This window comes from Tenrec ecaudatus, chromosome 1 (assembly GCF_050624435.1).
Source record: "Tenrec ecaudatus isolate mTenEca1 chromosome 1, mTenEca1.hap1, whole genome shotgun sequence".
Lineage (NCBI taxonomy): Eukaryota > Metazoa > Chordata > Mammalia > Afrosoricida > Tenrecidae > Tenrec > Tenrec ecaudatus.
This window is the reverse complement of record NC_134530.1, coordinates 7,677,364-7,703,256: the sequence shown is the minus strand read 5'-3', so window position 1 is coordinate 7,703,256 and position 25,893 is coordinate 7,677,364. Positions and strand designations below refer to the sequence as shown.

General features: G+C 39.7%; 2 protein-coding genes across 2 annotated transcripts; both read left to right on the top strand.

Moving 5' to 3' along the window:
* The first annotated feature begins 8,247 nt into the window (after positions 1-8,247).
* Positions 8,248-9,141, top strand: LOC142422114 (olfactory receptor 7G2-like). The gene has a single exon (XM_075527800.1). The coding sequence runs from the start codon at positions 8,248-8,250 to the stop codon at positions 9,139-9,141; it is 894 nt and encodes a 297-aa protein (XP_075383915.1).
* An 11,874-nt stretch (positions 9,142-21,015) lies between these two features.
* LOC142462160 (olfactory receptor 7G2-like) lies at positions 21,016-21,909 on the top strand. Its single transcript, XM_075564196.1, has one exon. It carries the CDS (start codon positions 21,016-21,018, stop codon positions 21,907-21,909), a length of 894 nt encoding a protein of 297 aa, XP_075420311.1.
* The last annotated feature ends 3,984 nt before the right edge of the window (positions 21,910-25,893 follow it).

Here is a 25,893-nt window from a genome sequence, read left to right as displayed (position 1 = left end):
GGCTGGTGTGCTTCTTCCATGTGGACTTTCTTATTTTTGAGCTATATGGCCGCTTGTTTATTTTCAGCCCTTAAGGCCCCAGACGCTATATCTTTTTATATCCGGGCACCATCAGTTTTCTTCACCACATTTGCTTAGGCACACACTTTTCTTCAGCAATTGTGTCGGGAAGGTGTGCATCCTGGAATGCCAATTTAATAGAACAACGTGTTCTTGCATTGAGTACTCAACTACATGCACTGTTGCCGAATGCAGGAAGAGCACAGGTCATTGGATGAAGAGACTTGTGGTTCCAATGGAGGGGGAAGCATATCAAGGCACTGGCAGGTCTCAGCCAAGTAGCTCACCAACAGGAAGGTGAAGCAAAGAAAGAGAGGTGGCCCCTAGTGAGCCCTTTATCTCACTTGCACCTCCCAAAGGAGTTATCACACTGTGACCTGGTTGACAGGCTATACTCTACACCAACACTTTACTTGTCAAGGTGAGATGAAAGAATTTCACTACCACATCATATTAGTGCCTGCGATTATATGAAGTATTGGTAAATTCCAATAGTTGCTGTATGCATGATGCTGAAATATCTCTCAATCACTGAAATAACTTTTTTAAAAAGCCCCAAAAGGAAAGAAAAAAATCTGCTATTTGATTGGTTCTGATTCATGTTCATTATAAAGACTTAGTAGAATTGGTCCTGTCAGTATATGTGGTTGTAAATTTTATGCTAGTAAAAACCCTAAACTTTATTGTGCCAAGCAGATGCTGAATTTAAATTGCTGACTTTGCAATTAGAAGCTCCCTGGATAATCAACTATGCTGTCATGTATCAATCTAAACTTATAAGAAGATATAATTGCAATATTGACAATTCGACTTGATGATAGTCGATACTGATGCTGAGACTTAGAATGAATTTACCAAGAATAAGTCTAGTTTTACACCCCAAATTTTAATGGGACAAAATTTATTTATCATACAATTGAACATTTCAATCATGTTAAGGGAAATTGTAAAATCAGCATCACATATATCTTAAATCATTCCCCCAAAACTACCCATAGTGAAATCGCATTTAAAATGAGTTGTGCCATTCTCACCACTGGTCCTGAAGGAGTCATTTGTCCTGGAGTCCCAGTGTTTCCAGTTGCTATCTGTACCAATGTACATCATCTGGTCTAGCCAGATTTGTAAGGTAGAATTGGGATAATGAGAGTGTGGGGAGGAAAGGGGAGGAAGAATTTAAGAACTAGAGGAAAGTTATGTTTCTCTTTTTAAAAAAAATAAATCATTTTATTGGTGCTCATACAACCCTTATCACAATCCATACATACATCAATTGAGTAAAGCGTCCTAATACATTGGTTTCCCTCATCATTCTCAAAATTTGCCTTCTACTTGGGTTCCTGGAATCAGTTCATTTTCTTTTTTCCCTTCCCCTCCCTCCCTTTCCTGCCTCCCTCAGGAACCCTTAATAATTTATAAATTACTATTTTATCTTACCTTCCACTGCCCGGCATCTCCCTTCACCAGTTTCCTGTTGCCCATGCCCCAGAGAAGAGGTTCCCCTTTCTATACCCCCTTGCCTCCCGGTATCGCGACTCTCATCGTTGGTCCTGAGGGGTTCATCTATCCTAGATTCCCTGTGTTTCCAGATCCCAACTGTACCGCCATGCATTCTCTGGTCTAACCAGGTTTGCAAGGTAGAATTGGGATCATGATAATTGGAGGGGAGGAAGGGTTTAAGAACTAGAGGAAGGTTGTGAGTTTCATTATTGCTACACGGAACCCTGAGTGTCTCATCTCCTCCCCATTATCCCTCGGGAAGGGATGTCCAGTTTTCTACAGATGGGCATTGGGTCCCCATCATGCACTCCTCTCATTCATGATGTTATGATTTTTCCCAGCCTTTGTTGCTTGAAACATGGTCACCTCAGCCCTTCATGATCACACATGTTGGTGTGCTGCTTCTGTGTGGGCTTTGTTGCTTCTGGGCTAGATAGCTGCTTATTTACTTTCAAGCCTTTAAATCCCCAGATGCCATATCTTTCAATAGCCGGGCACCATCAGCCTTTTTCACCACACTTACTTATACACACATTCGTCTTCAGCGTTTATGTGGGGAAGGTGATCACACAATGATGGTTTTCATTCTTTGGTGTCTGCTATCTGATCCCTTCAATAGCTCGTGTTCACTTAGGCTTGTGTGCTTCTTCTCTGTGGGTTTTGTTGCTTCTGAGCTAGATGGTCGCTTTTTTGCCTTTAAGCCTTTAAGACCCAAGACATTATATCTTTTTGATAGCCGGGCACCATCAGCTTTCTTCACCGCGTTTGTTTATGCACACGTCTGTCTTCAGCAATCATGTAGGGAAGGTGGGTATCATGAAATGACCCTTTACCTGAGCATGGTGCTATTGCATTGAGGGAGCGTGCACGAGGAGGCACAATGTCCACCTGCCACCCTACTACTGATCCTATAAATATATGCACATAGGTCTATTTCCCCCATAATCACAAATATATTTACATATGTACATGTCTTTATTTAGGCTTCTTTATATGCCCTTTGCTTCCTACTCCTTTCTTCTATTTACTCTTTCCTCCTGTCCCCTACCATATTTAGCCTTCATTCTGGTTTCAGTAATTCCTCTGGTTACCTTATCCTTGGTCACTCCCTACCATTCCTCCCATCTCCTCCCTCCACTGGTTATGAACCCTTCATTTTTCCCTTGTCCCTGGGTTGGCCAACACCTCCTCCCTTCCCCTACCTCTCACACTCTCATGTCCCTCAGGGACCGTTGGTCCCGTTATTTTCTCCTCACATTGTTTGTCAGCCTATCTTATCTAGGTGGACCTGCAGATATAGCAATATGTGCATAAAAATTCAGATGGCTTTGACAGCACGAAAGTCGCACATAAGAACATAGTGTCAACAGCAGCAACACTGACACAATAACAAACAAAATAGCCACTGACATACAAAATTTAAAAGAAGAGAAAAAGAAGGACAGCAAAAAAAGAAAAACACCTGTAACTAGTTCGAGGTCTGTGTGTTGACCTTTAGGAGTGTTTTCCAGAGGAAGCATTTAAGAACTAGAGGAAAGTTATATGTTTCATCGTTGTTACCCTGCACCCCGACTGGCTCATATCCTCCCCACAACCCTTCAGTAAGGAGGTGTTCGGTTGGCTTTGAGTCTCCACTCTGCACTCACTCACATTTACAATGATATGATTTTTTTGTTCCTTGGTGCCGGGAGGGTGTAGGGAATATGGGTTAACAAAGGGAACTTATTACAAGAATCTATGTATAGCCTCATCCCTGGGGGATGGACAGCAGATAATAGGGCTGGGGGAGACGTTGTACAGTGTAACATATGACAAAATAATAATAATTTATGAATAATGAAGGGTTCATGAGGTAGGGGGTAGTGAGGAAGGAGGGGGGAAATGAGCAGCTAATATTAAGGGCTCAAGTAGAAAGGAAATATTGTGGGAATGATAATGGCAACAAATGTACATATGTGCGTGACACAATGGATGTATGTATGGATTGTGATAAGAATTGTGTGAGCCCCCAATAAAATGAATGTTTTTTAAAAACTGACAAAAAATGAGTTGTGCAATCATGATGAGTTGAAGTGTTCCCTTTCCCCACCCCCACGTTCATTATTTACTCCTGAAATCCCTTTCCCTCCTGATCACCAATCCCCATCCCTGTTTTCCCTATAACACCTTGTATCAGTTGTTATCATTATACCTCCACACCTCCTGTGTTCACATCTAGCAAATTGAACATAAAAAATGAGTAATAAATCATACTAAGGTAGCAGGGATAGGATCATAATAGTATAAAGACCAAAGTGCAAACAATATGTGAGAGGGAGAAGACCAGGATCCAGAGAAGAAATTTCCATCATGGAACATCTAAGAGATACTTGAGCCAAGAATAAATTGAGCTCCATGTGTTATTCTGGGTACTTTAGGGAAAATAATCCACAGAAACTCATGTATAAGAGAGAGTTTTTATAAAGGTTAAGTGCGCATCACGAAGACATCCAACCCAGTGCTGCCCAAGCCCACAAATCCAACATAAACCCACTAAGCCATATATCCAACACCAATCCACGAAGGCCTAATCTGTCTCAAAAAGCACATGCAATGATGTCAACTGCAGGAGGAAAGCCGATTTAGTGAATGTGTTAGCATGTCAGCAGTGTTAGGGTTCTCCACAAAGGTGCTCTTTCACCCAGGGGTGCAGTGAGGTAGGTCCACGTGGTTTCTCCTCTGGGATGTCTTGCAGGAAGTAAGCCTTGCCAACTAAAGCAGGGATCTGGCTAAGACAACTGTACCCTGGTCCGACCATCACAAATCAAGAGACACAGGAACTCGAAAGGCAAGGCTCCCTGAGCCATTTATCCCTCTGCTCTTCAATTAACCCCACATGTGTTTCCTGTCCAGGTTGGCACAATAAACTAACTACCTCACTCAGGCATGTAAGGAAATCTACTGGAGAAGTATCCATTTTGATCCACCATAATCAAGATTACAATGGCCTGAGCCTAAAGCTGTTTGGAACTCTAGTCTGGGTATAGAGGGGATCTGCCATGAGCTCAGTGTGACTAGAAACTGATGATGCGCTTGTGCTCCCAATGTGCTCCTTAGCCATCTACAACTTGGGTGTTCCAAATATTTGCTCTGATACTTCCCCTTCTCCATATTGGAATCATATAATTGTTATCCTTGAATCACACAGCTGGTGTGCTTCTTCCTGGTTCATATAGTTGACTTCATGCTTAGATGACTGCTTTCTAGAATACATGCTTTTAATATCCCAGACACAATTCAGATTGACAGCCAGGCACCATATACTTACAACACCACAATTTATTATATAATCCTAATCTTCAGTGGTTATTTCATGAAAGTTAGTATCAAACAGGACCATGTTATCAGAATTAACTGTTCTTGAACTAGGTCTAGGGTTAACTAGGAACCCAGATTCCATTTGTTCCCCCCTGGAGATTGAACATTTCATGTTGAGTTTGTGGTATGACAACATCAGAACCATAAAAGACCAAGTGTATCAATAGCAACTAAAGACAACCAGCAGCTAAATAAAGAGAACACAAAAGGAAGGAAGGAAGAAAGCAAGCAAGAGAGGGAGGGAGGGAAGGAGGGAGGGAGAGAGAAAGAGAGAAAGGAAGGAAAGAGCGAAAGCTACAAGCAGTGAAACAAAACCAATAGAATCAAAATGGCACAGCCCTGCCCATCACGCCCTGTGGTATCAGTCTATTGCATTACCATCGCATCGATTGTCCCAATGACCCAGCACTGCAGACACTGTCAGTGTGAGGAGTCTATCTGAGTGTAGATCCACGTTGAGCTGCAATACGTGCTTTTTTGCCTCGTAGAGTTGATCTCCCATTCGATCGGGGTCTGCTGATCTTCAATATGGGGACTGATGTCAGGGGGGAACTTCTGGGATCAATTCTCCCTAAGGCAGACCGCTGCTCTATGGGTCAGAACTTGTTCTTCACTGCAAGTTGCGCATAGAGCTACTATATGTATGGTGATCCTGGGGCCCTTAAACAACCACTGAGCAGGGGGCTCCTCCAAGTCCATTAATGGCCACCTCCACCTTGTTGTGGCCGCAACTATCTGCTTCCTCTCCTATCTAAGGAACCCCTATCCTCATTCCAAGCGTCCAGGCAGCTTAGAGGCAGATTCAGCTCATTCAGCAGGGCCTTATGTTAAGTATTTTTCGTGTAGCCCCTGCATTGTTATATTGCCTGCAAGACCACGCTTCCATGATCATCATGGTGATTAGACTATGGAGTGGTTCACTGAAGGTGGGGTAGAAACATATTCATAGTGTGCACCCAGGAAAATAAATCCACCCATGCCCCGCTAAGTTCCCTACACTTATTGTTTAGCATCCCTTCCCGCTGTGAACTTAATCTTCCCCAATTGCCCATCAAACTCACTAACAAATATCAGCATCTTCTCTATGATGTAGATTATTCCGTCTCCTGGTGTTGACTTGATGTTCGAAAAGCTTCCACATCCATTCCTGTGGGGGACCAATGATGTGCTCCAAGCTTGTTTCCATGTTGTATGGCCTCAATTGGATGGCCATCTACCAATTCTCCCCTCGTAATGAAGTGCCCCCTGTCCATGTGGGGTCTCCTCCTTCACATGGGCTCTTATGAAGTGTGCAAAAGGGCCTTGAGGTTTGGTCCAGGGTCAGTAGGTAACCTTCTCTCCTTTGTGCAGTAATTGATTCCTAAGATTTGTTCAATTGGTGTTTCTTCTTAGAGTACCCATATTTGGACCCATACAATATCTGTCCTTTACTTACTTCAATCAGCATAACAGCTTCCAGGTCATCTGATGCCATGTGGTGTTTCATGCTTTCAGCGCTATTTTTTAGGGATGCTTCATATGCAATTATGTGTATGTAATAGTTTCCTTATCCGTCCTTCCACTGTTGGGTATTTGGGCTGCTTCCCATAACCAGCTATTGTGAACTGTGCTGCTATGAACATGGAAGTACACATCTCCACTCATATTATGTCTCTTATTACTTTAGGGCATATGCCTAATAGTGGTATTGCTGGATCCTATGGATATTCCACTTCGAATTGCAGTCCCAGAAACTCACACGGGAATTAACACACTGACCTATAGGAAAACTAGGAATCAACATCAACTCAGTAGCAATGAGAGAGGGATAGGGATATTTACAAACCTATTTTCTAAATACACAAATATTTGAACTGTACTTCCATACTTAATATTTAATTTGCATTTTCTGAGACCTTTGATCAAGAGAGAATTCTATGGTTATTTAGAAAAATAATTGACTTCCACCAGGAAAATTATTGGGGGTCCATGTTTATAACATTCATGATGTAGAAAAGTACAGAAATAAATAGAATGTGTCAAATAATTGGAATTGACTTCACAAGGTTAGAAAATTTACAATGTACACTGTCTGGTATAAGAGAGACAATACAGGTGTTGGCTTAATGAGGACCTTTGGATATTGATTCTCCAGGGATACAAAACCTGCAAATGGCATGTGTATGATATTGCGCTTAAAGACGTATCTCCCTATAAGGAGGGATCATAAATGACCATGCTGCCACAGATGATCTTGTCCCCCAGGAACGTCATAGTGCTTCACACAGACTCTCTGTCTTTCCTGAGGACAGCGCTCCTCTTTTCTACGTCCACACTACTCCAGATATCAGCCACTGATCCTCAAGGATGTCAGCCAGGTAACCTAAAGTCTGTTAGTTTATGTTTTTCAGGGGGGGCAGGTATTTGGCTACGGAAAATTCCAAGAACACATGCATGTGAATAAAGTAAGTGCAGGGAAAAATTGAGCTGGGACTCTCATGGAAAGTTATTTGTTCATAATTTTCTGGACAAGTTTCCTTGTATCTTTATATTGGTGTCAAACCATCACCAATTCTCTTGGTCTCTTGCTTTGCACCTAAAATCAAGATGATTTTACACTTGAGCAACAGCCAATCATTTTCAAACCATGATAAGTCTGTCTCTCTGTTCAGACTTGGAAATCCTCCAGTTTATCTGTGAACAACATTTTATGACATTTACTAGAACTCTATGGTTACAAAGATAGGTGGAAACAGTGGCTAAAAAGACAGACTCCAGATTCAAGCAATTAATACAATTACCCAGAGTGGTACAGTGCTTCCTTCTATTGTGCATGTGTCAGTATGTGTTTAAAATGATCTGCCATCACCTAACAGCAATATGGTTGTGGTGGAAGCAGAAGGCTTGCCATATTCAGCTTATGCTTTTCAGTCACAGCGTATCTATGTATCATCACTAATGTGTGTCTCTGATTTTCAGGGAATGACATAGTGTCCCTAGTTTACTAATCAGGATGACATCTAGGTGTATCATAATGCCTTTAAGAGATAATTATTTAAATGTACACAACACATAATTATTGTAAATAATTCAACTATGTCTTCTAGTCTGTTGATAAAAAATGAATTTTTTCCTTTTTAAAATGAGTGAAAAAACAAATGCAGAAGGTAAGCTTTAGACATCTCCTTTATACTTCCTTTCCTTTAAACAAAAGAGAGTCTGTGTCCATTGGTTGTGCTGATGTTGAAGTTTCCGGGAACACACATCTAACTCTTTTTCCTCGATCCTTTTATCAGAGGCATCAACAGTACAGCACCCAGGAACCAAACAGTCATTGCAGAGTTCATTCTCATGGGACTCACAGATCATCCAGAATTTCAGCCCATCATTTTTTGCCTGTTTCTGATGGTGTACCTGGTCACTGTCCTTGGAAACCTGCTCATCGTCTGGGCTGTCATCTCTGACTCCCACCTGCACACACCCATGTACTTCTTTCTCACCCATCTCTCCTTTACTGACATCTGTTTAAGCACATCTACCATCCCAAAGATGTTGGTGAACATCCTCACACAGAACCAGACCATCCCTTTTACAGGTTGCCTCAGCCAGATGTTCTTTATCCTGTTTTTTGGTGCTTTTGAAAATTTTCTTCTAGCAGCAATGGCCTATGACCGCTATGTGGCCATTTGTTCCCCACTGAGGTACACAGTCATCATGAATCCCTGCTTCTGTGGCCTGCTCATGCTGCTTTCCTTGCTAATTAGTCTAATGCTTGCTCTGTTACACTGTCTGATGATTTTGCATTTGTCTTTCTGTCCACGTCCGGAGATCTCTCAGTTTTTCTGTGAACTTGCTCAGATCCTCAAGATTGCCTGCTCCAGCACCCTCATTAATAACATCCTCATCTACTCTGTTACTTTCATTTTGGGGGGTGTTTCTATGTGTGAGATCATATTCTCTTACACGCAAATTGTCTCCTCTGTTTTGAGGATACCATCATCTAGTGGGATGTATAAAATTTTTTCCACCTGTGGGTCTCACCTGTCAGTTGTTTCACTCTTTTATGGGATATCTTTTGGTGTGTATCTAAGTGCTTTATTTGCACAGTCTCCAAGAAAAATTGCAGTAGCCTCAGTGATGTACATTGTCGTGCCCCAAATGCTGAATCCTTTCATCTACAGTCTGAGGAACAAAGACATAAAGGTGAGCTTGAGAAAACTCTTTGCTAGGAAATCATTTTTGTAATGTTTTTATCATCTCTGGCAATTTATTGATTACTAAGAACTTCCTGTGATAATAACTTTTTGAGCATCAGTATCCTTCACATTCAATTTCATTTCATCAATTAACAATAATATGTGCATAGTTGTTCTAGGTATAGTAGGCTATTTCAATATCCTCCATGATGAATCCTTTGGGGTGAATACTTAAGAGCCTTTGCTCAAAAAATAGAACACAAGATTATATATATATATATATATATATATATATATATATATATATATATATATATATATATATACACACACACACACAACATTTAGATAATTTACTAAATAGAACAGAAGTCTTGAAGAGGGCGACTCCATCCTCGGACTAACTTTCCTCACGATTCTCTAGATAATCATTGCACATGGAGCTGCACACGGAGAGGACGTCACACCTACAGAAAGAAAACGTTCAGGTTTTCTCAAGCTTATTGTTAGTAAAGTGTTCAACAGAGACCTCAGATGGCACGTGTCCTGTAGCATAAGTGTTTGATCCTAGTTTGCTATTTCCATATCCTATTATTTGGCACCTTTGAATATCATTAGCACAATAAAGGGTCGCTGTTCCATTGATGGAAGAAATCTTCTTAGCGGAGGTGTTTAGTTCATAAGCACAGTTTAGGATTTGTTATATTATAATCTGGGGTTTTAATCACCATAGAAAACAGGATTTCTATGAGTTGTTGCAAGAAAAATTGATTTTTTGGGAACTTTGAGCTAATATTTAATTCACTATAACAAGTTATCTTAAAGCAGGGAACATTTGAGGTTTCATAGGGGAGTTAAATTGAGCCTCTCTAGAAGACAGCTATCCTAGATATCTTCTAGAGCTAAGCTTATATATTTCAATTTCTTTTATTTTCCTCAAGAACAAATGCATTAAGATCGCTTAGAATAAACATATTCAACTGTCATGGAATTTACTCCAAATTTTAGTGACTTTACATCACCTAATAGAAAAGACAAATTTCACTGTCATCGTGTCAATGGTGACTCAGAGCATACCCCCCTGTGGGTTTCTGAGACTATAAAGGCTTATGGGAGTAAAAAGCTAATTCTTGGTCCTGAAGGGCTGCAGAATTTGCAACTGTCAACCATGTCCATGAGCAACTCTAAACTAACACGACTCCTCCAATGACCTTATATGGGATTTTGAAATCTGTAAATCTTTATGGGAGAAGATAACCTCATCTGACCCTCATTGAAAGTATGATGGGTTTGAGCCACAGAAAATGCTTGTCATTAGCAATAAAGTGCTTAACTTACAGTGCCACCAGGTGAGCATCCAAGAGACTATCATTTTTAATAAGTTCAATTTGAGATCTTTATGTACTCAAGTCTGAGAAAGGTGACTTTTCTATGGGAAGACTAACATAGTTTCTGTGGGAAACTAACATAGAATCTACAATATGAAAGACTTTTCTTTGGTTTTACACATCAGAGCATTATATAAAAGTTGATGTGCAAACCTTGTATGCATTTCATTAAGAATAGCAATACAATGACAAAATATAAATTCATTACGACTTTAAGAAATAAAGAATCATCATCAACACAGCATCCAACTGACCTGCCTCTCAGTTTCGTCACACTTCCTGCCTCCAGTGCTGATGTCTAGCCTGCATTTCCTTTTGATAATTTCTTTGATGCCCTTTTTATTCATTGAATCTTATATAACTAATAGGATTTGAGAACATACTGGTATTTTCATTAAGTGTAACTGCATCTTTCTATCACCCTGTAGAAGCCCTATTCCTAAATCAAAAGTCAGTCAAAAGTCAACAGTTCAACATCCCAGTTGCTCTGTGGGAGAAAGATAAGACTTTCTATTGCTATAAAGAACTATATTCTTGGAACCCCACAGGGGGAGTTCAACCCTATTCTGTAGGGGCGCTATGAAATGACACAATGGAAATTAACCACAAAAACAAATTTTATCACATTTCTTTGTATTTTGCTAAAATCTACCCAACAAATTGGTTGCTTTTATAACTGGTTTGAAAGTCTTATCATTTATTCATTTTATCATTTATTAATTGGGGGGAATATACACATAAAGAAAATTAGAATAATCAAAAAATGAGATTCCAGTTAAACAGCATTAATAACATGTTCAGTGTTGCACAACCCTTAACCACGATCCTGCTCCAGGAACATTTCATCACCTGGAAAGGAATCCCATTCCTGCAGCCACTCCCCTGTCTCCTCTGGACACAAACCCAGCCACTGTCCCACTATCCATATAGATTTCCCCAATCTGCATTTCTGTGTCAGTAAAATTTTATAATATGTGTAATTTTGTGTTTGGCTTCTTTAACTTAGCACAATGTTTTCAAGCCTCATCTATGTCAGAGATGTTAGATATACGCAGAGTTAGTGAACGAGAGTGAACTAACCCGTGTACACCAGAACAGACATCAGTGATCATATCAGTACTTCACATATCAGCACTTCATTTCTTTTTCGAGTGGAATAATATACCATCACATGGCTGTACCACACATTGTTTATCCAAACTGCTATCGATTGACATTAAGAATTTTTAATGCTTTATTATGTAATTTTATATAATATCCTATGTGGACATATATTGTCTTAACTACAAGCAGTAAGTTTATCTAGGCATGAAATCACAAGGACTAAAGTAACCCTTCATCCATTTGATAAATAGTCAAATTATTTTATAATGTTGCTGCATCATCTTATATCCCCACAAGTCTTGTATACATTTCCCACATTATTTTCAACCTTACCAACACTTAATATTTGGACTTCTTAGAATTATTTTTGCACCATGTTCATGTTCACAAATTTTGCACCATTTCCATCCAAAAGTTTTTGGTTCACTGCACTCTATGATGCAATATAAAAAAGGCCTGTCCATCTGATTTCATATGAAAATGTTGTGTTTGATGATTGTTGGGTGCCACTGAGTCGGCTGTGATAATGACTACCCTATGACACTAGACTGAACGATACTGGCCCTGCACTAAACGCATAATTGATGCAATAACTAATTGAGCCCATTGTTGAAGCCACGGTGCCAATTCATCTTCTTGAGCATTGTCCTCTCCTTCTCTAACCCTGAATGTGCCAATCTTGATGTCTTTCACCAAGGACTGGTCCCTTCTAAAACTCGTTCAAAGTCCTCAAATGTAGTCTTGCCACCCCCAATTCCAAAGAGCATTATGGCGGTACTTTCCTTTGTTTAGATATGCAGTATCTGGCAACACTTCGAAGCTATGCATAAAATTTTGAGTAGCTTCCTCCTCCACAGCTTGGAGCAGAATACGTCTTTGTTGTCTGCTTTTATCCTGGAATCTCTGCTGAAATGTGTTCGCTTTGGGAGGTCTGACTTGTATTTGAAATGACAGTGCCCTGCTTCCAACATCATGACAATGTACAAACCACCACAGGATGACAAACTGACAGACAATTGGTGAGGGACATTTATTAACAATGAAGAAAGGTCTTTGTAACTTGTGCTTACCGAACAGCTGTCTCATTTTTGACTTGCATGGCAACATGTTCAATCCTTAATATACACTGTGATCATGCATTTTGTCTCTGGGGACTATGTGGCCATTGCAATGAATTATAAACACTAGATGTGAAAGTAAGTGTTTTGTAAGATAGAACACACTAATATACTCTCTCATTACCAATGAAAGCCTTCATATGTCCCTCCTTAAATTAAAATTCCTGAATGGTTGAAATGATTACTCTATGAACTTTAAGGAGCTCTGGTTGTAAAGGGGCCTAGAAAATGAGCTGCTAACCTAATTTCAGTGGTTTGAGCCCACTGGTTTCTCCATCAGAAAAGAGAGATGGTATATGCTACAGTGAAGATTTAAAGCCATGGAAACTCTCAGGGACAGATTTATTCTCTCCTCTAAGACTGCTATGATTTGGAGGAGACTCTCTAGCTGTGAATTATAAGATCCTTAAAAGGGACCTCTTGGTCCTGTTTTGTTAAAGAGGGTTAGGGAACAGGAATGGGAAAATACACAGCAACATCAATTCCAACTCAGGAACAGCTGCGGTCTGAACCTTTTCCTGGAGGATAGCAGGACTATGAGGAACAGGGGTGTTTTTTGAGAAGCTGGGGACAGGTTCCAGTGATAGGTTATTTTACTCAGAAGCTCATATGCTTAATTTTGCTGAAATATCTGAGATGGTCATTGTGAATCAACATAGATTTGAAGGCTTTGAGTTTCTGAGTTTATAGGTCTAAATGTAAAAAATGAGTGTGAGGGGTAGTTCTTGAACACACTCACTACTGTCATGGAAAGCGTCTGTCTCACGTGAAGCCCAAGAATTGACCTAGGCAATATCAGAGGTATTATCTCAGAATCATCAAATGCACCCAAGTTCATCTCATCCACTGGAGGTGAGAGGGCTGGATCTTTTTTTCAGAGTGTTTCAGTGGAATTTAAGCACTCAGTGGGCCCAGATCCCTGGTTTGTGGCCTATATGTCCCCATCTCTAGTTCAAGAATCCATTTCTTCCCAGTCAGTGGCCTCACCTTCACTACAGAAATCTTTTCCAATTGAGATTACATTTGGCACAGTAACTAGGCCAATTTTACTCTATCATATTGGGTGTAATTTTCAGCAATGTGAGATTTGTTAATCCAGAAAAAAAAGTATTTTGCTAAAAGAAATAATTCTGTTAACTAGAAACCAACTAAATGATCAGTATTTTGCTGAATGTGCACTACTTGGCAGAAATTGTATTAAATGCTTAGGGTGGTTATGGTTAACATCTCAAGGGAATTACACTTGAGGTATTCGTTTCTTCATATACATGATTAAATTAAAAATGACATTGCATACTTGTTTCTTTGGCAACCATATAAAACTACTACAAAGTTGACTGCTTAAAGGGAGGAATTTATTTTCACACAGACCTGAATTCTGTAAATCCGATACAAATGTATCTGGAGATTGTTCTCCCTTAGAAGGCTCTAGGAAAGAATGCAACTATTGTCTCCTCCAGCTGTAGGCAGAGCTATTGGCTCAAGCAAGTCCATGGCCTGTGGCCCTTGATCCCAATATTCCCCTCTGTGGTTTTGTTGCTTCTGCCTTTTACCTGTTTTCCATACTGTCCAAATTACAAAAATGTACATGATTGCAAGTAGGCCTACCAGGACCCTGTAGTCTTAATCTCCTCTGAAAACATAATGTATTCAATTAAGCTAGCAGTCACTCTTTAACTATTTAAGTAATATAAACAGGTTCCAAAATATTGAATGTAAAAGTAGAATTTGGGGAGTATCCGTCTAAAATCCTACAAGAAGCCTATTTTCTCATGTCTCCATTAAAAATGTATGAACAATAGGTCCAAGAAGTCCAATAACATTTCTCCATGTGGATACTAAGTGTGATAATACATTTGCATCTACAAGAACAATCTAGAGACCAAGAAGAAAGACACCACCTTCAGGACTACTGCTCCACTTTGTTGTACTCCCTGCTCCTAAATCCCTTTGAATGCACGTCTATTAATTTTTGAGCATATGTGTTTGCCCATATTGATTAGAGAAACAAACCAGTGACTCATACATGTGTAAGAAAGACCTTTACATCAATGAGTAATTGAAGGTCCAGAAAACAACCCAGCCCAGTCCAAATCAAGTCCTTAAGTCTAATACTCGTCCATCAATCCTTCTTAAGACTCAAACAACTACATCCACTGTTGCAGAATGCAGGAAGAAAACAGGTCATTGAATGAAGAGACTTGTGGTTCCAATGGAGGGAGAAGCATATCAAGGCACTGGCAGGTGTCAGCCAAGTAGCTTGCCAACAGAAAGGTGAAGCAAAGAGAGAGAAATGGCCCCTATAGAGCCATTTATCTCACTTGCACCTCCCAAAGGAGTTAGCACACTGTGGCCTGGTTGACAGGCTATACTCTACAGCGACACTTTACTTATCAAGTTGGCATGAAAATATGCAAATACCACATCATATTAGTGCCTTAGATTATATGACGTGTTGGTAAGTTCCAATAGCTTCTCCACACATGATGCTGAAACAACTCTCAATCACTGAAATCACTTTTTTTGAAAAGCCCAAGAAGGAAAGAAAAAAAAGCTGCTATTTAATTGATTCTGATTCATGTTCATTCTAAAGACTTAGTAGAAATGTTCCTGTAAGTTTTTCTATTTGTACACTTTTATGCTAGTAAAAACTTTCATCTTTATTGTGCTGAGCAGATGCTGAATTCAAATTACTGACTTTGCAATTAGTAGCTCAATGGATAATTAATTATGCTGCCATGTATCAATTTAAACTTATAGCAAGCTATAATTGCGATATTGATAATGAAACTTGATGACAGTTGATGCTGATGCTGAAACTTAGAATGAATTTATCAAGGACAAGTCAATTTTGGCTGCCAAATTTTAATCAGACAAAATTTACGTATCATACAATGGAATGTTACAATCATAATAAGGCACATTGTAGAATCAGCAGTACAGATATCTTAGAGCATCCCCCCACCACTTCCCATAGTTAAATAGTGTTTAAAATGAGTAGCGCCACTCTCAAGACATGTCCTGAAGGAATCATTTGTCCTGGATTCCCTGTGTTTCCAGTTGCTATCTCTACCAGTGTACATCCTCTGGTCTAGTCAGACTTGTAAGGTAGAATTGGGATCATGATAGTGAGGGTGGGGAGAAGGAAGCATTTAAAAACTAGAGGAAAGTTGTATGTTTCATCATTGCTAGCCTGCTCCCTGACTGGCTCATATCCTCCCCACAATCCTTCAGTGGGGGGCGGGGGGCATTGGCTTTGAATCTCCATTCTGCTCGCACCCACATTTTCAACGATATGGTTTTTTTGTTGCTTGATGCCTGGAGGGTGGAGGGAATATGGGGTGGAAAGGGGGAACTGATTATAAGAATCTATGTATAGCCTCTTCCCTGTGGAATGGACAGCAGAGAAGAGGGTGGGGGTGATGTTGGACAGTGTAACATATGACAAACTAATAATAATTTATGAATTTTGAAGGGTTCATGAGGTGGGGGAGGGGGACAGAGGAGGGAAATGAGCAGCCGATATTAAGGGCTCAAGTAGAATGCAAATGTTTTGAGAATGATGGCAACAAATGTACAAATGTGCTTGACAAAATGGTTATATGTATAGATTGTGATAAGAATTGTAAGAGCCCCCAATAAAATTATTTTTTTAAAAACTGACAAAAAATGAGTTGTACAATCATGATGAATTGAAGTGCTACCTTTTCCCCCAACCCACATTCATTATTTACTCCTGAAATACCTTTTCCCTCCTGATCGACAATCTCCCACCCCTGCATTCCCTATAACACATTGTATCAGTTGTTATCAATATACCTCCACTCCTCCTGTGCTTCACATCTGGTAAACTGAACAGAAGATAACAAGTAATAAATCATTCTAAGGTAGCAGGGATAGGATCATAATAGTATAAAGGCAAAAATGCAAACTACTTGTGAGAGGGATAAAACCGCTAGCAACAGTCCAGGAGCCAGAGAAGAAATTTCTGTCATGGAACATCTAAGAGATACTTGACCCAAGAATAAATTGAGCTCCATGTGTTAGTCTGGGTCCTTTAGGGAAAATAATCCACAGAAACTCATGTATAAGAGTTTTTATAAAGGTTAATGTGCATCAAGAAAACATCCCAACCCAGTGCTGCCCAAGCCCACAAATCCAACATAAACTCACTAAGCCATATATCCAACACCAATCCACAAAATCCTCAACAGCCTCAAAAAGCAGACATAATGATTCCAATTGCAGGAGGAAAGCCGAGTTAGTGAATGCGTTAGAATGTCAAAGTGGCAGGGGTCTCCACAAGGGTGCTCTATCACCCAGAGCTGCAGTGAGGTAGGTCCACGTGGTTTCTCCTCTGGGATGTCTTGCAGTAAGTGACCCTTGCCAAGTAAACCATACATCTGGCTAGGACAACGGCACCCTGGTCCAACCATCAAAAATCACACAATAACTCGAAAGGGAAGGATCATTGAGCCATTTATCCCTCCGCCCTTCAATTAACACCACAGCTCTTTCCTGACCAGATTGGTACAATAAGTTAACAACCTCACTAAGGCATGTAAGGAAATCGGCTGGAGAAGTATCCATTTTGATCCACCATAATCAAGATTACAATGGCCTGAGCCTAAAGCTGTTTGGAACTCTAGTCTGGGTATAGAGGGGATCTGCCATGAGCTCAGTGTGACTAGAAACTGATGATGTGCTTGTGCCCCCAATGTGCTCCTTAGCCTTCTACAACTTGGTGTTCCAAATATTTGCTCTGATACTTCCCCTTCTCCATATTGGAATTGTATAATTGTTATCTTGGATCACACAGTTGGTGTGCTTCTTCCTGGTGGATATGGTTGACTTCTTGCTTACATGGCTGCTTTCTAGAATACATGCTTTTAATATCCCAGACACAATTCAGATTCACAGCCAGGCACCATCTACTTACATCACCACAATTTACTATATAACCCTTATCTTCAGTGGTTATTTCATGAACGTTAGTATCAAACAGGACCATGTTATCAGAATTAACTGTTCTTGAACTAGGTCTAGGGTTAACTAGGAACCCAGATTCCATTTGTTTCTCCCTGGAGATTGAACATTTCATGTTGAGTTTGTGGTATGACAACATCAGAACCATAAATGACCAAGTGTATCAATAGCAACTAAAGACAACCAGCAGCTAAATAAAGAGAACACAAAAGGAAGGAAGGAAGGAAGGAAGCAAGCAAGCAAGAGAGGGAGGGAGGGAAGGAGGGAGAGAGAGAGAAAGAGATAAAGGAAGGAAAGAGCGAAAGCTACAAGCAGTGAAACAAAACCAATAGAATCAAAAAGGCACAGCCCTGCCCATCACGCCCTGTGGTATCAGTCTATTGCATTACCATCGCATCGATTGTCCCAATGGCCCAGCACTGCAGACACTGTCAGTGTGAGGAGTCTATCTGAGTGTAGATCCACGTTGAGCTGCAATACGTTCTTTTTTGCCTTGTAGAGTTGATCTCCCATTAGATCTTGGTCTGCTGATCTTCAATATGGGGACTGATGTCAGGGGGGAACTTCTGGGATCAATTCTCCCAAAGGCAGACCGCTGCTCTATGGGTCAGAACTTGTTCTTCACTGCAAGTTGCGCATAAAGCTACTATATGTATGGTGATCCTGGGGCCCTTAAACAACCACTGAGCAGGGGGCTCCTCCAAGTCCATTAATGGCCACCTCCACCTTGTTGTGGCCGCAACTATCTGCTTCCTCTCCTATCTAAGGATCCAATCCTCATTCCAAGCGTCCAGGCAGCTTAGAGGCAGATTCAGCTCATTCAGCAGGGCCTTATGTTAAGTATTTTTCGTGTAGCCCCTGCATTGTTATGTTGCCTGCAAGACCACGCTTCCATGATCATCATGGTGATTAGACTATGGAGTGGTTCACTGAAGGTTGGGTGGAAACATATTCATAATGTGCACCCATGAAATATATCGACATATGCCCCACTAGGTTCCCTACACTTATTGTTTAGCATCCCTTCCCGCTGTGAACTTAAATTTCTCCAATTGCCCATTGAACTCACCAACAAATATCAGCATCTTCTCCATGATATAGATGATTCCGTCTCCTGGTGTTGACTTGAAGTTCGAAAAGCTTCCACATCCATTCCTGTGGGGGACCAATTACGTGCTCCAGGCTTGTTTCCATGTTGTATGGCCTCAATTGGACGGTCATCCACCAATTCACCCTCGTAATGAAGTGCCCCCTGTCCATGTGGGGTCTCCTCCTTCACATGGGCTCTTGTGAAGCGCGCACAAGGGCCATGAGGTTTGGTCCAGGGCCAGTAGATAGCCTTCTCTCCTTTGTGCAGTAATTGATTCCTAAGATTTGTTCAATTGGTTTTTCTTCTTAGAGTATACATATTTGGACCCATACAATATCTGTCCTTTACATACTTCAATTAGCATAACAGTTTCCAGGTCATCTGATGCCATGTGGTGTTTCATGCTTTCAGCGCTATTTTTTAGGGATGCTTCATATGCCATTATGTGTATGTAATATAGTTTCTTTATCCGTCCTTCCACTGTTGGGTATTTGGGCTGCTTCCCATAACCAGCTATTGTGAACTGTGCTGCTATGAACATGGAAGTACACATCTCCACTCATATTTTGTCTCATTTCTTTAGGGTATATGCCTAATAGTGGTATTGCTGGATCCTATGGATATTCCACTTCGAATTGCAGTCCCAGAAACTCACACGGGAATTAACACACTGACCTATAGGAAAACTATGAGTCAGCATCAACTCAGTGGCAATGAGAGAGGGATAGGGATATTTACAAACCTATTTTCTAAATATGCAAACATTTGAACTGTACTTCCATACTTAATATTTAATTTGCATTTTCTGAGACCTTTGATCAAGAGAGAATTCTATGGTTATATAGAAAAATAATTGACTTCCACCAGGAAAATTATTGGGGTCCATGTTTATAACATTCATGATATAGAAAAGTACAGAAATAAATAGAATGTGTCAAATAATTGGAATTGACTTCACAAGGTTAGAAAATTTACAATGTACACTGTCTGGGATAAGAGAATACAGGTGTTGGCTTAATGAGGACCTTTGGATATTGATCCTCCAGGGATACAAAACCTGCAAATGGCATGTGTATGATATTGCGCTTAAAGACTTCTTTCCCTGTAAGGAGGGATCACTCATGACCATCAGCCAGAGATGATCTCTTTTCCCCAGGAACATCATAGTGCTTCACACAGACTCTCTGTCTTTCCTGAGGACAGACCTCCTCTTGTCTACGTCCAGACTAGATGTCAGCCACTCATCCTCGAGGATGTCAGCCAGGTAACCTAAAGTCTGTTAGTTTATGTTTTTCAGGGGGGGTAGGTATTTGGCTACGGAAAAATCCAAGAACACATGCATGTGAATAAAGTAAGTGCAGGGAAAAATTGAGCTGGGACTCTCATGGAAAGTTATTTGTTCATAATTTTCTGGACGTTTCCTTGTATCTTTATATTGGTGTCAAACCATCACCAATTCTCTTGGTCTCTTGCTTTGCACCTAAAATCAAGATGATTTTACACTTGAGCAACAGCCAATCCTTTTCAAACCATGATAAGTCTGTCTCTCTGTTCAGACCTGGAAATCCTCCAGTTTATCTGTGAACAACATTTTATGACATTTACTAGAACTCTATGGTTACAAAGATAGATGGAAACAGTGGCTAAAAAGACAGACTCCAGATTCAAGCAATTAATACAATTACCCAGAGTGGTACAGTGCTTCCTTCTATTGTGCATGTGTCAGTATGTGTTTAAAGTGATCTGACGTCATGTAACAACAATATGGTTGCGGTGGAAGCAGAAGGCTTGCCATATTCAGCTTATGCTTTTCAGTCATAGCGTATCTATGTATCATCACTAATGTGTGTCTCTGATTTCTAAGGAAAGACATAGTGTCCCTAGTTTACTAATCAGGATGACATCCACGTGTATCATACTGCCATTAATAGATAATTATTTAAATATATACAAACACATAATTATTGGAAATAATACAATTGTACGTTATTGTCCTTTGATAAATAAATGCATTATTTCCTTTTTAAAAAGAATCATAAAACAAACACAGAAGGTAAGCTTTAGACATCTCCTTTATACTTCCTTTCCTTTAAACAAAAGAGAGTCTGTGTCCATTGGTTCTGCTGATGTTGAAGTTTCCGGGAACACACATCTAACTCTTTTTCCTCGATCCTTTTATCAGAGGCATCAACAGTACAGCACCCAGGAACCAAACAGTCATTACAGAGTTCATTCTCATGGGACTCACTGATCATCCAGAACTTCAGCCCATCATTTTTAGCCTGTTCCTGATGGTGTACCTGGTCACTGTCCTTGGAAACCTGCTCATCGTCTGGGCTGTCATCTCTGACTCCCACCTGCACACACCCATGTACTTCTTTCTCTCCCATCTCTCCTTTACTGACATCTGTTTAAGCACATCTGCCGTCCCAAAGATGTTGGTGAACATCCTCACACAGAATCAGACCATCACTTTCACAGGCTGCCTCAGCCAGATTTTCTTTGTCCTGTTTTTTTGTGCTTTTGAAAATTTTCTCCTAGCAGCAATGGCCTATGACCGCTATGTGGCCATTTGTTCCCCACTGAGGTACACAGTCATCATGAATCCCTGCTTCTGTGGCCTGCTCATTCTGCTTTCCTTGCTAACCAGTATAACGCTTGCTTTGCTGCACTGTCTGATGATTTTGCATTTGTCTTTCTGTCCACGTCCGGAGATCTCTCAGTTTTTCTGTGAACTTGCTCAGCTCCTCAAGATTGCCTGCTCCAGCACCCTCATTAATAACATCCTCATCTACTCTGTTACTTTCATTTTGGCGGGTGTTTCTATGTGTGAGATCATATTCTCTTACACGCAAATTGTCTCCTCTGTTTTAAGAATACCATCATCTAGTGGGATGTATAAAGTGTTTTCCACTTGTGGTTCTCACCTGTCAGTTGTTTCACTCTTCTATGGGACGGCTTTTGGTGTGTATGTAAGTGCTTTATTTGCACAGTCTTCCAGAAAAACAGCAATAGCCTCGGTGATGTATCTTGTAGTGCCCCAAATGCTGAATCCTTTCATCTACAGTCTGAGGAACAAGGACATAAAGGTGAGCTTGAGAAAACTCTTTGTTAGGCAATCATTTTTGTAATTTTTTTATCATCTATGGCAATTTATTTATTACTCAGAACGTCCTGTGATAATAACTTTTTGAGCATCATTATCGGTCACACTCAATTTCATTTCATCAAATGATAATTTGTGCATAGTTGTTCTAGGTATAGTAGGCTATTTCTATATCCTCCATGATGAAGCCTTTGGGGTGAATACTTAAGAGACTTTGCTCAAAAAATAGAATACAAGATATATATATATATATATATATATATATATATATATATATTTGAAGGAAATTTAGATAATTTACTAAATTGGACAGAAGAAGTCTTGAAGAGGGCGACTCCATCCTCGGACTAACTTTCCTCACGATTCTCTAGATAATCATTGCACATGGAGCTGCACATGGAGAGGACGTCACACCTACAGAAAGAAAACGTCCCGGTTTTCTCAAGCTTATTGTTAGTAACGTGTTCAACAGAGACCTCAGATGGCACGTGTCCTGTAGCATAAGTGTTTGATCCTAGTTTGCTATTTCCATATCCTATTATTTGGCACTTTTGAATATCATTTACACGATAAAGGGTCGCTGTTCCATTGATGGAAGAAACCTTCTTAACAGAGGTGTTTAGTTGATGAGTACAGTTTAGAATTTGTGATATTATGATCTGGGGTTTGTAATCATGATATAAAACAGGATGTCTATGAGTTGTTGCAAGAAAAATTGATTTTGGAGAACTTTCAGCTAATAGTCAATTCACTATAACAACTTATTTTAAAGCAGGGAACATTTGAGGTTTCATAGAGCAGTTAAATTGAGCCTCTCTCTAGAGGACAGGTACCCTAGATATCTTCAAGTGCTAAGCTTATATATTTCAATTTCTTTTATTTTCCTCAAGAATAAATGCACTAAGATCTCTTAGAATAAACATATCCAACTGTCATGGAATTTATCCCAAATTTTAAAGAGTTTACATAACCAAATAGGAAAGACAAATTTCACTGTCATCGTGTCAATGGTGACACAGAGCATACCCCCTGTGGATTTCTGAGACTCTAACGGCTTATGGGAGTAAAAAACTAAGTCTTGGTCCTGAAGGGCTGCAGAATTTGGAATTGTCAACCATGTGGATAACAGGTTGATGAGCAACTCTAAACCAACTGGCTCCTCCAAGACCTTATATAGGATTTTGAAATCTGTAAATCTTTATGGGAGCAGATAACCTCATCTTGCCCCTACTGAAAGTATGATGGCTTTGAACCACAGAAAATGCTTGTAGTTAGCAGTCATGTGCTTAACTTACAGTGCCACAAGGTGAGTATCCAAGAGATCATTATTTTTAATAAGTTCAATTTGAGATCTTGATGTACTCAAGATGACTTTTCTATGGGAAGACTGTGGGAAGCTAACAGAGAATCTACAATATGAAAGACTTTCCCTCAATTTTACACATTAGAGCATTATATAAAAGTTGATGTGCAAACCTTGTCTGCATTTCATTAAGAATAGCAATCGAATGAAAAAATATAAATTCATTACGACTTTAAGAAATAAAGCATTATCATCAACACAGCATCCAATTGAACCGCCTCTCAGTTTCATCACACTTCTTGCCTCCTGATGTCCAGCCTGCAATTCCTTTTGATTATTTCTTTGATGCTCTTTTATTCATTGAATCTTATACAACTAATAGGATTTGAGAACATACTGGTATTTTCATAAAGCGTAACTGCATCTTTCTATCAACCTGTAGAAGCCCTATTCCTAAATCAAAAGTCAACATTTCAACATCCCAGTTGTTCTGTAGGAGAAAGATGAGACTTTCTATTGCTATAAAGAACTATATTCTTGGAACCTCACAGGGGGAGTTCAATCCTATTCTGTAGGGTCGCTATGAAATGATACAATGGAAATGACACCCCAAAAACAAGTTTTATCACACTTCTTTGTATTTTGCTAAAATCTACCCAACAAATTGGTTGCTTTATAACTGGTTTAAAAGTCTTATCATTTTATCATTTATTAATTAGGGGGAATATACACATAAAGAAAATTAGCATCACCCAAAAAAATGAGATTCCAGTTAAACAGCATTAATAACATGTTCAATGCTGCACAACCCTTAATGATGACCCTGCTCCAGGAACATTTCATCACCTGGAAAGGAATCCCATTCCTGCAGCCACTGCCCTGTCTCCTCTGGACACAAACCCAGTCACCACTGCCCCACTGTCCACATAGATTTGTCCAATCTGCATTTCTCTGTTAATAAAATTTTATAATATGTGGATTTTTTGGTTTGATTTCTTTAACTTAGCACAATGTTTCAAGGCTTATCTATGTTACAGATGTTAGATATCCACAGAGTTAGTGAAGGAGAGCAAACTTCCCTGTCTATGACAGAACAAACAAACGTGATAGAGATATATATCAGCACTTCTTTTCTTTTTCGAGTGGAATAATATACTATCACATGCCTGTAGCACACATTTTTTATCCAAACTACTGTTGATTGACATTTAAGAATTTTTAATGTTTTCTAATGTAATTTTATATAATATCCTGTGTCGACACATATTTTCTTAAAAACAAGCAGTAAGTTTATCTAGGCATGAAATCACGATGGACAAATTAACCCCATATTTATACATTTGATGAACAGTCAAATTATTTTCTATTGTGGATGCATCATCTTATCGCCCCACAAACAGTATACAAGTGTCCCAAATTATTTTCAACTTTACCAACACTTAATATTAATATTTGGACTTATTAGTATTATTTCTGTGAAGCCCATAGTCCATGTAGACAAATTTTGCGCTATTCAAAAGTTTTTATTTCACTGCACTCTGTGATGCTATATAAAAAAGGCCTGTCCATCTGCTTTCATATGAAAATGTTGTGTTTTATGATTTTTAGGCACCACTGAGGGAGCTTTGATCATGACTACCCTATTGCATTAGACTGAACAATATTGGTTCTGCACTAAATCAACAATAGATGCAATGAGCTAATTGAGCACATCGCTGAAGCCACGGTGTCAATTCATCTTGTTGAGAGTTGTCTTCTCCTTCATTAACCCTGAATGTTGCCACTGTACATTCTTTCGTTTAGACTTTCAGTATCTGGCAATACTTCGAAGCTATGTCTAAGTTTTCAGCGGTTTCTTCCTCCAAAGCTGGGAGCAGAGTCCTTCTTTGTTGTCTGCCTTTATCCTAGAAGCTCTGCTGAAACTTGTCCTCTTGTACTTGAAACGACAGTGTCATGCTTCCAATATCATGACAATGCACACACCACCACAGGATGACAAACTGACAATTGGTGAGGGACATTTATTAAAAACCAGGAAAGATCTTTGTAACTTGTGCTTACCAATCAAGTATATCATAATACACTTGCATGACAATGTGTTCAATCCTTAATATAAACTTTAATCATGAACTTTGTCTCTGGGACTATGTGGCCATTGCAATGAATGATAAACTCTTGATGTGAAAGTCAGAGTGTTTTATGAGATAGAACACACTAATATATTATTTCATTACCAATGAAAGCTTTCATATGTCCCTCCTTAAATTAAAATTCCTCACATGGGCAAAATTATTACTCTATGAACTTTAAGGAGCTCTGTTGGCAAAGGGGCCTAAAAATGAGCTGCTAACCATAATTTCGGGGGTTTAAGTCCACTAGTCGCTCCATCAGAAAAGAATGATGGTATGTGCTACAGTGAAGACGTCAAGCCATGGAAACTCAAAGGGACAGTTTTGCTCTGCCCTCTAAGGCTGCTATGAGTTGGAGGAGGCTCTCGAGCTATGAATTATAAGATCCTTAAAAGAGCCCTCTTGGTGCTGTTGTGTTAAAGAGGGTTAGGGAATAGGAGTGCGAAAATGCACAGGAACATAAATTCCAACTCAGGAACAGCTGTGGTCTGCACCTTGTCCTGGGGAAAATCAGGACTATGAGGAACAGAGGGTTTTTGAGCAGTTGGGGACAGGGTCTGGTGATATGTTATGGTTC

Bases quoted from the DNA above. Each gene is read 5' to 3' on its own strand.
- LOC142422114 (XM_075527800.1), top strand. From the start codon at position 8,248: ATGGGACTCACAGATCATCCAGAATTTCAGCCCATCATTTTTTGCCTG.
- LOC142462160 (XM_075564196.1), top strand. From the start codon at position 21,016: ATGGGACTCACTGATCATCCAGAACTTCAGCCCATCATTTTTAGCCTG.